Source organism: Sarcophilus harrisii, chromosome X, assembly GCF_902635505.1.
Source record: "Sarcophilus harrisii chromosome X, mSarHar1.11, whole genome shotgun sequence".
Classification (NCBI taxonomy): domain Eukaryota; kingdom Metazoa; phylum Chordata; class Mammalia; order Dasyuromorphia; family Dasyuridae; genus Sarcophilus; species Sarcophilus harrisii.
In genome coordinates, this window is record NC_045432.1 from 33,846,363 (window position 1) to 33,859,208 (window position 12,846).

Genomic DNA, 12,846 nt, shown 5'->3' on the forward strand with positions numbered 1-12,846 from the left:
AAACAGTGGGGGGTGGGAACACTGGGGGGTGGGGACACTGGGGGTGGGGACAATGGGAGGTGGGGAAACTGGGGGGTGGGAAAACTGGGGGAAACTGGGGGGTGGGAACACTGGGGGGTGGGGACACTGGGGGTGGGGACAATGGGAGGTGGGGAAACTGGGGGGGTGGGAAAACTGGGGGAAACAGTGGGGGGTGGGGACAATGGGGGGTGGGGACACTGGGGGAAACAGTGGGGGGTGGGGACAATGGAGGGTGGGGACACTGGGGGGGTGGGGACACTGGGGGTGGGGACACTGGGTGGTGGGGAAACTGGGGGAGACACTGGGGGTGGGAAGAGTGGGAGGTGGGGACACTGGGGGGGAAACTGGGGGATGGGAAAACGATGTGGGGATACTGGGGGGGACAGTGGGAGGTGGGGAAACTGGGGGAGACACTGGGTTGTGGGGACAGTGGGAGGTGGGGAAACTGGGGGGACACTGGGAGATGGGAAAACTGGGGGAGACACTGGAGAGTGGGGACACTGGGGAGAGGGGAACTGGAGGGGACTGGGCAGAGGGGCACTGGGATAACTACTATTCTATCAGGGACAATATTAAAAATTCTTTCCTCATTCTTGATAGCTTTAAAAATGCTATTGTATATCAGAAAAAGTGATAGATAGGACACTTTCATCTTTTAAGAACTCTAGAGCTGATTGTATGACATGGGAGACACTGGCCTGTCTGCCCATGCATGCCCTCATCAGAGAAGGTGTTGTGTACTATGAGCAAAGGAGAACTGAATCACAGAAGAAATGTAAGGTGTGCCAAGTTTGAGAATCCCACCAGCCTCAACTCCTGCTGGAAGGTGGGGGGCTACTTAGAACACACCACTTTTTCCTGTGTTTCATCCTTGGTCTGTACTCCTTGAAGCTTCCTAATGTGACATTAAATATTATATTTGCTCTCTTTATTTAGCCCAGTGCAGAAAAGGAAATTGGTGGGGATGGGGGAAGGAATTAGGGTGGTAGTTCCCCAAAAAGGAATATATATTTATCCTAAGTAATAAATGTTACTTACAGTTATAATTTATTTTAATTATATTAAATAATTCATATGCACTGTGGTCTACTTGTATTTTTTCTTTTGTTGTTCACTTATGACTTTCATGACCCCATTTTGGTTTTTTGTGCGGTTTTTTGGGTAAATGGAATGGTTTCCCATTTCCTTCTGCAGCTCATTTGACAGATGAGGAAACTAAAGCAAAAACAAGGTTAAGTGGTTTGCCCAGGGTCAAACATATCACATATCACACACAACTAGAAAGTACCTGAAGCAAGAGAACTCAGGAAGAAGTCTTTCTGACTATAGGCTTGGGTACTCAACTTGTAATCTACTTTTGCCATCTCCCTTACCCTGCTTTCTTTCTCTGTAGATTGGAATAACCTCTTGAAGAATTTTTCATTGCTCTGATTTTTTCTAACTAGATTTCCCCGTGTATCCCTGCTTCACCTTGTCCAAGGATTATAACTCTTTTTAAAAGAATCAACTTATATTAGTCCAACCCTTGACAAGTCTCACAAACCTTTTTTGATCATTCACGAACAACCTGGATTTGACTAATTCCTGGAACAGAAATTTCCATTTTTTTGCATTGCTTAGTTTAATGGGTCATTTGTTGTTACATTTAAGAATCAATTAATTGACTTATTAAATGACTATGCAATTAAACATTTCATTGCCTTCTATTTTCCCTTGTGGGATTGCCTATACAAATTAGTGTTGCTGCCTTCAGAGAGCTTACAATGTTGAGGTCAGATCTACTCCTGGAACTTTCCCATAGCTCTCTTAGTCACTTTTCCTCCATAAGTAATCCTACTCAGGTGTCCCCCTAGATTACCTTGGTGTGTCTGGATATTTATTAAACTTGAAATTTCCCATAAAATAAAATAAATACAATACTCCAGGTAAGTGTAGTGCAGGACATTGTGTACAGGACATTCTCCTCCCTCCCTTTTTCTGGACCCCATACAAAGTCTCTGCAGCCCAAGATTACATCAACTTTAATTTTTTTTTTTGGCAGACACATCTATCTCGTGGTTAAAATTCATAATGGGCATAGAGACAAAATGACCATTTTTCTTTCTACCTTTTCCTCCCACACAGACAAATCTAGCCATGTCTTCTCCCTTAGCCAAGAAATGGCAGTTAGTTTTTTTTTTAACCTTTTAAAGTTTTCATGAGTTCACATTTTATTCTCCTCCTAATTATCTCAAGTAAGCAGTTCCCCTCACTGCTTCTTACCTTTGGAGAAAATAAATGATCACCCAGAAAGGAATTGATTAGATACTCTGCTTTTAACCTAATTTAAACTTCAACACAAAACCCTGTTGAACTCAGGGAGTTGATCCCCATAATTATTATGTGTATTTTTAATGCAAAAATGAAAGCAATGGCATATGGATAAAGAGGGCCAGTTCTGGGATAAAGAAAGGATCTGACATTATATACTTCAACAATAATACTAGATGATGACCAGTTCTGATGGATCAGGCCATCCTCAGCAACGAGATCAACCAAATCATTTCCAATGGAGCAGTAATGAACTGAACCAGCTACGCCCAGAGAAAGAACTGGGAGATGACTAAAAACCATTACATTGAATTCCCCAATCCCTATATTTATGCCCACCTGCATTTTTGATTTCCTTCACAAGCTAATTGTACAATATTTCAGAGTCTGATTCTTTTTGTACAGCAAAATAACGGTTTGGTCATGTATACTTATTGTGTATCTAAGTTATATTTCAATGTATTTAACATCTACTGGTCATCCTGCCATCTAGGGGAGGGGGTGGGGGGTAAGAGGTGAAAAATTGGAACAAGAGGTTTGGCAATTGTTAACGCTGTGAAGTTACCCATACATATAACCTGTAAATAAAAGGCTATTAAATAAAAAAAATAATAATAAAATAAAAAAAAAAGAAAGGATCTGAGCCCCATTTGTACCTCTCATATAGACATGCTGGCACTAAATGGCTGTGTGATCCTGAATGCTTGCATAGGACAAACCTCTTAGTGCCCCAGACACAATACACATTGGGGGAAAAAAAGTTAATAGGTTTTTGCATTTGGTGCAGTTTTCCATAACTGGTATAAATTGAATAAAAAATGGGAATGGGGGATGTGAGGAAGAGTCCCATGTGGAAAACTCCCCCCATTGATCTGAGTATTATCTGCCCAACCTGGTAAGCTCCTGGAAGGCAGGGCTTGTACTTAGCTCTTTATTAGAGTCCTCTTGTATGAGTTCCAACTCAGTACTATGCATATGCAGGTCATGGTTTAATAATTACTTAAATAATTAATATAATATAAATAGTAAATAATCATGAAAAATAATGATTTTTCAAATTGCCTCCTCTCCGTCTACATTAAAACAGTGCAATTATTAATCATTATTTTAAATGATGATTTTCCAGATTGGGCTTCTCCCATCACATTAAAACAGCACAATTCCTTCTTTTTTTAGGGAAGTACTACTATCTAGTTGTTTTGGGCAGGGAGAAGAGCAGGAGGAAAATGGCGGGAGGAAAATGTCAGTAATGGGATACGATGGGATAAGGATGTGAGTGGGGGCAGTGGGGGTAGGCGAGTTAAGAAAAGGGAGACAATCAATGGTTCCCCAATTTTCCAGATGGGATCACCAAGCTTTTTGTGATTAGAAAAGCCGGGGACAACTGGAGTTTTATATAAGCCTTTAAAGTAAACTCAAACTGAGGGGGAACAAGGCGGGGGATGATATACACACACACAGATAATTATAATATGAGATGTGATTTAAAAAAAACACAAAACCAAACTGGGAACAAATCGGAACAGGAAGCTCCCTTTTTTCTACAGCAGGAGACTTGAGAACAGGTGGAACATTCTAGAAAACGTGGGTCAGTGTGTGAGTGCGCCACACTGGCTTTTAGGCGCCCTTGTACGGATGTGTGTTTTTTTCAAAAGCTCCAACGGTAAACAAATTCAAATCACAGAACAGCCCGCCAAAATGGAAACGGGCAGATTTGCAGGGTCCTAGATGTTAAAATTGAAAGGGACCTCCCAGATGTTGTGGAAATCCAAGAACCATGATCACACAAGATTGTATGATAATTGTCTCGGGCAAATCTTCAACCCGGGTCTTCGAACTTTCAGAGCCAACATTCATCTTTTATTATTATAAAAACTTTTTATTTTCAAAACATAGACATAATTTTCAACATTCACCCTTGCAGAACCTTGCGTTTCATTTTTTTTCTCCGTCCCTTCCCCCCAACCCCGTCCCCTAGACGGTAAGTCATCCAATATAGGTTAAACACGTGTGCTTCTATATGCGTTTGTCATATGCACAAGAAAAGTCAGGTCAAAAAGGGCAAAAACGAGAAACAAAACACAAAGCAAGCAAAAAACGAGAAAAAAGGTGAAAACCCTATGCAGTGATGCACACGGTCCCCACGGTCTGCTTTCTGGGGGCAGATCACAGCCAACATTCTTATCTTTAGGTTTCCCGGGTTCATTTTCATGTTTTTACTTTTTTTCTTTTTTGGGGGGGGGAGAACTTAGAAGCTGTGAATAATTTCATTTGTGTATCTGGTGAAGGAACCTCATCTACCAATGCAGAGGGGCCCTTTTAAAATAGCGTGATCAGGTGCATAGGGGACCCAGCAAGTGTGTCACTCATAGGCGAATGGCCAAGCGTGACCCAAATCACTTAGCCCGGGGCCTGAGCTACGACAGGAAAACTAGGCTTTCCAAGCTCTTTCTATTTGTCTGTGCATGGCTAACTGGAAGGGCCCCAGGTTGGAGAGGATGATCTAGGGCGACCATTGTCGTTCCATTGAAAGCCTGTGATTTCAGCAGATGGCTGGCTGGCTGGCTTCCCAGCGCGAGCCGGCCGCCCGCCGGGAGGCTCCGGCTCTGCAGTGGCGGCGTCGGGACACGTGGGGGCGCCGTTGGCGGAGGGCGGAGCACGCTCGCGGCGGCGCTCGCTCCCGCCTACGTTCACTCGCTTTCGTTCTCTCTTCAGTCGGCTCGGGGCGCTCTCTCGCAGCAGACGGAACGCGCGGGAGCTCTCTGGGCAGCGGTTGATTCGGTCGGCCGGCAAGCCGGCGGAGGAGGCGGAGAGAGGACTGACGGTCGGGTCGTCGGGCTTACACCGTGAGCTCGGTGTTCGCCACCCCCGGCGTCCACCCGTCCGCTCGCCGGGATGGATCGGCCCCCGACCAGAACGCAGTACTTCACAGTATCCACCTCAGGGAAGGGCGAGGAGGGGCGGGGGCCGACGGAAGGGGGAGGCGGAGGACGGGAGAGGGAAGGGAGAGAGAAGGGCTTAGGTCGCGATTCCCGATGCTAGCAGGCGGGGGAGGGGGGCGATGCCGCGGCGGGGCGGCCGTGACCGAAACGGGGCCCAGACGGGACTGGGGAAGGAGCGGAGCCCCCCCCCCCCCCGCCCGCTTCTCTTTGAGCTTAGATCCCTTGACTGCCCCCTCTCCATACAATCGAGGGCTGGGAGTTGAAGGGGGCCGAACGAGAGGCCTGCCGCTTGACCCTGGTCCGAAGGGGCGGACAGTTTGAGTAAGTAGCCTCCGGTTCGGGCTGGGGGGGAGGGGAATGCGCCGGGCCCCGGGGACCCCCCTCAGGCAGGCAGGCAGGGACTTCGCCGGTGCCAGACAGTCAGCTAGTCGTGGCCACCACCGGGCGCGGCGCCCGGGCCCAGGGTGAAGAGCAGTGCCTTCCGAGGGCTAGGCGGGGCGGGGCGGGGGAGGGGGGTGGGGTAGGGGGAAAGGGTTGAGGTGCAGGAGAATTGGGCGGTGGGGAGGGGAGAGAGGGAGGCGGCTGGGGCACGAAGAGGGGAATTGGGGGAATTATGAGGGGAGGATTGGGGGGGATCCCGAAGGGGGGAAGCGGGAGAGTGGAATCTTTTACAAGCCCCTAGGGGTGGCGTGCCCCAGTAGAAACACGGGCTGCCTCTCTGACTCGGTGAGATTAAGGGTTTGTGGAACTGGACTATTGGGAAAAGCTCGACGTTTCAGAGTAGAGGGGGGGACGACCCCAACCCAGTCGTTTTACAGGAGGAAACTGAGGCCTAGAGATATGAAATGACTTCCTCAGGGGTCACTAAAGTGTGTCTGAATTCAAATTTTCCTGACTTTTAAGTCCAGAGCTTTGGCCATGTTACATCTTGCTGCCAACCTCATTCTATTGAGAGAATAAGGCAATAAGAGTAATAATAATTGCAGTACTATTTCATTTGGTTTCCACAATAATCTTGAGTGAAAGGGGTAGAAACTGAGGCAAAGCGTGGTGATTTTTTTTCAAGGTCGCACGTGGCATCTAGGAAGTACACGTGCCACTCTTAGGCGCGCTTTGAACTTGGGCGGTTAGCCTGGCGACGGGCGCCATATTTAGTGTCCTAGAACTGGTAGGGGCCATGTGGCCTCTAGATCACACCCTTAAAGTTCTTCCACTGCCCAATCCCTTTTCCCAAGAAAATTTTATGCAATCCTTATAAAATAGGCATACAAATCAAGCTTTTACTGAGAATCATAAATTTCATGACCCCCATATGCAGTTAACGGGATCCCCTGTAGAGTCACGGCCCACAGTTGGAGAAAGGGGACTCTTTAGGGTAGTCCACCTGCCCCATTATTTTCCAGAGAAGGTATCCAAATGATGAGGGAGAGATGAACTTACCAAAAGTCCCACAAATAGAAAAATTGGGGATGAAAGAGGATCTAGTTCTTTATTGTTACAGATCAAAAAACTTGAGATTCTTGCAACAGCCAATGTTTCTGCTCTGCTGATGACTTCCTTAGCTTGGCCTTGTCACTTGATCCTTGTAATAATAACGCATTAGTTTTCTCCATCCTCCCCCCTCTCTTTTCTCTTTTATTTGGACTTCTAGTTTCATAAAGAACTCTGCATGAGTTAATTCCCTCTACCATGAGAAATCAGCACTGGGAGGTGTAGATAATGCAAATTTTACATTTTACTGGTACAGGAACTTAGCCTTAGGAAGGGCATTATCATATTATCTTACTCTTTAAAGTTCTTTCCCTCACACCTTAGTGAGGTAGGTAGTATAAATGTCCCCATTTAATATATAAGGAAACTAAACCTTAGGAAAGGCAATTTTCCTATTCCCTTTTTATTTAAAGTGCTTCCCTCACCTTACTAAGGGGGATAGTACAAATACCCTCATTTTAAAACTGCGGAACTGAACCTTAGGAAGGGCATTTTCCTATTCATTTAAGATTTAGAGTGCTTCTCTCACACTTGTGACGCACATAATACAAATATCTTTATTTTACAGATGAGGGAACTGGGAAAAACTATTTTCATACCCCAATATCAATTGTAAAATTCCTATTTTACAAATGACAACATGCATTTTCATATTGCCTTATAAGTGCTTCTTTCTCCCTTGTGTGGTACATACTATCTATTTGTACTACAAATACCCCTATTTTACAAGTGAAGGAACTGGACCTTAGGAAGGGAATTTTCCTATTACCTTAAGATTTAAAGTGCTTCCTTCACATCCTTATGAGGTACGTAGTATAAATATCTCCATTTAATAGCTGAAAAAATTAAACCTTAGGAAGGGCAATTTTCCTAGCCCCATGTTACTTAAAGTACTTCCCCTTACTAACAATATTCCCATTTTACAAGTGAGGAAACTAGGAAAGGACATTTTCATATCCCATTATGAATGGTAAAATCCCCATTTTACAAGTGAGGAAAGGCATTGCTTTTTACATTCATTTTCATATTCCCTTAAAATACTTCTCTTACACCCTTGAGAAGTACATAATACAAGTATCCCCCCATTTTACAGGGGACGGAACTTGGTAAGGGCATTTTCATATTCCATTATAAATTTTACAATGACCATTTTACAAGTGAGGAAAGGCATTTTTTTATTCCCTTATTATTTAAAGTGCTTCCCTTGCACCTTTGTGAAGTAGATAATACAAATATCCTCATTTTACAGGTGAGGGGACTGGGAAAGGGCATTTTCATATTCCCTTATAAATTGTAAAATGACCATTTTACAAGTGAGGAAAGGCATTTTTTTATTCCCTTATTACTTAAAGTGCTTCCCTCGCACCTTTGTGAAGTAGATAATACAAACATCCTCATTTTACAGATGAGGGAACTGGGTAAGGGCATTTTCTTATTCCCTTATAAATTGTAAAATGACCATTTTACAAGTGAGGAAAGGCATTTTTTTATTCCCTTATTACTTAAAGTGATTCCCTCGCACCTTTGTGAAGTAGATAATACAAACATCCTCATTTTACAGATGAGGGGAGTGAGAAAGGGCATTTTCATATTCCTATTATAAATTGTAAAATTCCTATTTTACAAGTGAGGAAAGGCATTTTCCTATTCCCTTATTATTTAAAGTGCTTCTCTCACACTCTTGTGAAGTAGATAATACAAATATCCCCATTTTACAGATGAGGGAACTGGGTAAGGGCATTTTCATATTCCATTATAAATTGTAAAATGACCATTTTACAACTGAGGAAAGGCATTCCTTTTAATATTCATTTTCATATTCCCTTAAAATAATTCTCTTACACCCTTGTGAAGTATATAATACAAATATCCCCCCCCATTTTACAGGTGAGGGAACTTGGTAAAGGCATTTTCATATTCCATTATAAATTGTAAAATTCCCATTTTACAAGTGAACAAAGGAATTTACCTATTCCCTTACTGTTTAAAGTGCTTCTCTCACACTCTTGTGAGGTAGATAATGCAAATATCCCCATTTTACAGGTGAGGGGACTGGGAAAGGGCATTTTCATATACCTATTATAAATTGTAAAATTCCTATTTTACAAGTGAGGAAAGGCATTTTCCTATTCCCTTATTATTTAAAGTGCTTCTCTCACACTCTTGTGAAGAAGATAATACAAATATCCCCATTTTACAGATGAGGGAACTGGGTAAGGGCATTTTCTTATTCCCTTATAAATTGTAAAATGACCATTTTACAAGTGAGGAAAGGCATTTTTTTATTCCCTTATTACTTAAAGTGATTCCCTCGCACCTTTGTGAAGTAGATAATACAAACATCCTCATTTTACAGATGAGGGGAGTGAGAAAGGGCATTTTCATATTCCTATTATAAATTGTAAAATTCCTGTTTTACAAGTGAGGAAAGGCATTTTCCTATTCTCTTATTATTTAAAGTGCTTCTCTCACACTCTTCTAAGGTAGATAATACAAATATCCCCATGTTACAGGTGAGGGAACTGGGTAAGGGCATTTTCATATTCCATTATAAATTGTAAAATGACCATTTTACAACTGAGGAAAGGCATTCCTTTTAATATTCATTTTCATAGTCCCTTAAAATAATTCTCTTACACCCTTGTAAGTATATAATACAAATATCCCCATTTTACAGATGAGGGAACTGGGTAAGGGCATTTTCATATTCCATTATAAATTGTAAAATTCCCATTTTACAAGTGAGCAAAGGCATTTTCCTATTCCCTTATTGTTTAAAGTGCTTCTCTCACACTCTTGTGAGGTAGATAATGCAAATATCCCCATTTTACAGGTGAGGGAACTGGGAAGGGCATTTTATACCTATTATAAATTGTAAAATTCCTATTTTACAAGTGAGGAAAGGCATTTTCCTTCCTTATTATTTAAAGTGCTTCTCTCACACTCTTGTGAAGAAGATAATACAAATATCCCATTTTACAGATGAGGGAACTGGTAAGGCATTTTCTTATTCCCTTATAAATTGTAAAAGACATTTTACAAGTGAGGAAAGGCATTTTTTTTATTCCCTTATTACTTAAAGTGATTCCCTCGCACCTTGTGAAGTAGATAATACAAACATCCTCATTTTACAGATGAGGGAGTGGAAAAGGTCATTTTCATATTCCTATTATAAATTGTAAAATTCCTGTTTTACAAGTGAGGAAAGGCTTTTCCTATTTCTTATTATTTAAATAATTTTCTCACACTCTTCTAAGGTAGATAATACAAATATCCCATGTTACAGGTGAGGGAACTGGGTAAGGGCATTTTCATATTCATTATAAATTGTAAATGACCATTTTACAACTAGGAAAGCCATTCCTTTTTAATATTCTTTTCATATTCCCTTAAAATAACTCTTACACCTTGTGAAGTATAAATACAAATATCCCCCCATTTTACAGGTGAGGGAACTTGGAAAGGCATTTTATATTCCATTATAAATTGTAAAATTCCCATTTTACATTTCAAAGTGAACAAAGGAATTTACCTATTCCCTTATGTTTAAAATCTTCTCTCAATTTGGGGGTAGATAATCAAATATCCCATTTTACAGGTGAGGGGACTGGGAAAGGATTTTCATACCTTTATAAATTGTAAAATTTATTTTACAAGTGAGGAAAATTTTCCTATTCCCTTTATTATTTAAAGTGTTCTCACACTCTTGTGAAGAAGATAATACAAATATCCCATTTTAAGATGGGGGAACTGGGTAAACTTTATTCCTTATAAATTGTAAATGACCATTTTTAAAAGGGAGGAAAGGATTTTTTATTCCCTTTTCTTAAAAGGATTCCCACCTTTGTGAAGTAGATATTCAAATATCCTCATTTTAAATAGGGGAACTGGGAAAGGCATTTTTAATTCTTATTTTAAAATTGTAAAATTCCTGGTTTACAAGTGAGGAAAGGCATTCCTTTTAATATTCATTTTCATATTCCCTTAAAATAATTCTCTTACACCCTTGAGAAGTATATAATACAAATATCTCCATTTTACAGATGAGAGAACTGGGTAAGGGCATTTTCATATTTCATTATAAATGGTAAAATTCCCAATTTACAAGTAAGCAAAGGCATTTTCATATTCCCTTATTGTTTAAAGTGCTTCTCTCACACTCTTGTGAAGAACATAATACAAATATCCCCATTTCACAGATGAGGGAACTGGGAAAAGGGCATTTTCTATCCCATTATAAATTGTAAAATTCCTATTTTACAACTGAGGAAAGACAGTTTCCTATTCCCTTACTGTTTAAAGTGCTTCTCTAACACTCTTGTGAGGTAGATATAATACAAATATCCCCATTTTACAGGTGAGGGGACTGGGTAAGGGCATTTTCATATTCCATTATAAATTGTACAATGACCATTTTACAAGTGAGGAAAGGCATTTTTTTTATTCCCTTATTATTTAAAGTGCTTCCCTCGCACCTTTCTGAAGTAGATAATGCAAATATCCTCATTTTACAGATGAGGGAACTGGGAAAAGGGCATTTTCTATCCTATTATAAATTGTAAAATTCCTATTTTACAAGTGAGGAAAGGCATTTTCCTATTCCCTTATTATTTAAAGTGCTTCTCTCACACTCTTGTGAAGAAGATAATACAAATATCCCCATTTTACAGGTGAGGGAACTGGGTAAGGGCATTTTCATATTCCATTATAAATTGTAAAATGACCATTTTACAACTGAGGAAAGCCATTCCTTTTAATATTCATTTTCATATTCCCTTAAAATAATTCTCTTACACCCTTGTGAAGTATATAATACAAATATCCCCATTTTACAGATGAGGGAACTGGGTAAGAGCATTTTCATATTCCATTATAAATTGTAAAATTTCCATTTTACAAGTGAGCAAAGGCATTTTCCTATTCCCTTATTGTTTAAAGTGCTTCTCTCACACTCTTGTGAAGAAGATAATACAAATATCCCCATTTCACACATGAGGGAACTGGGAAAAGGGCATTTTCTATCCCATTATAAATTGTAAAATTCCTATTTTACAAGTGAGGAAAGGCAGTTTCCTATTCCCTTATTATTTAAAGTGCTTCTCTCACACTCTTGTGAAGAAGATAATACAAATATCCCCATTTTACAGATGAGGGAACTGGGTAAGGGCATTTTCTTATTCCATTATAAATTGTAAAATGACCATTTTACAAGTGAGGAAAGGCATTTTTTTATTCCCTTATTACTTAAAGTGATTCCCTCGCACCTTTGTGAAGTAGATAATACAAATATCCTCATTTTACAGATGAGGGAACTGGGAAAGGGCATTTTCATATTCTTATTATAAATTGTAAAATTCCTGTTTTACAAGTGAGGAAAGGCATTCCTATTAATATTCATTTTCATATTCCCTTAAAATAATTCTCTTAAACCCTTGAGAAGTATATAATACAAATATCCCCCCATTTTACAGGTGAGGGAACTTGGTAAGGGCATTTTGATATTCCATTATAAATTGTACAATGACCATTTTACAAGTGAGGAAAGGCATTTTTTTTATTCCCTTATTATTTAAAGTGATTCCCTCTCACCTTTGTGAAGTAGATAATACAAATATCCTCATTTTACAGATGAGGGAACTGGGAAAAGGGCATTTTCTATCCTATTATAAATTGTAAAATTCCTATTTTACAAGGGAGGAAAGGCATTTTCCTATTCCCTTATTATTTAAAGTGCTTCTCTCACACGCTTGTGAAGAAGATAATGCAAATATCCCCATTTTACAGATGAGGGGAGTGAGAAAGGGCATTTTCATATTCCTATTATAAATTGTAAAATTCCTGTTTTACAAGTGAGGAAAGGCATTCCTTTTTATATTCATTTTCATATTCCCTTAAAATAATTCTCTTACACCCTTGTGAAGTATATAATACAAATATCCCCATTTTACAGATGAGGGAACTGGGTAAGGGCATTTTCATATTCCATTATAAATTGTAAAATTTCCATTTTACAAGTGAGCAAAGGCATTTTCCTATTCCCTTACTGTTTAAAGTGCTTCTCTCACACTCTTGTGAAGAAGAT

The 12,846-nt window shown here is 40.3% G+C and overlaps 2 protein-coding genes across 3 annotated transcripts in view; one reads left to right on the forward strand and one right to left on the reverse strand.

The window, feature by feature from the left end:
• Nucleotides 1-4,800: 4,800 nt before the first annotated feature.
• Nucleotides 4,801-6,452, reverse strand: LOC116420354. The gene is made up of 3 exons (XM_031945056.1): nucleotides 6,365-6,452; nucleotides 5,515-5,615; nucleotides 4,801-5,262 (listed from the first exon to the last, which is right to left on the reverse strand). The coding sequence occupies exons 1-3, from the start codon at nucleotides 6,450-6,452 to the stop codon at nucleotides 4,801-4,803; spliced, it is 651 nt and encodes a 216-aa protein (XP_031800916.1).
• The window catches only part of OCRL (OCRL inositol polyphosphate-5-phosphatase), a 60,866-nt gene continuing 53,540 nt past the window's right edge, over nucleotides 5,521-12,846 (forward strand). For both annotated transcript variants that reach the window (XM_031944986.1, XM_031944987.1), the window contains exon 1: nucleotides 5,521-5,594. The gene's annotated coding sequence lies outside the window, so the exon portion shown is untranslated. The remainder of the gene's footprint in view (nucleotides 5,595-12,846) is intronic.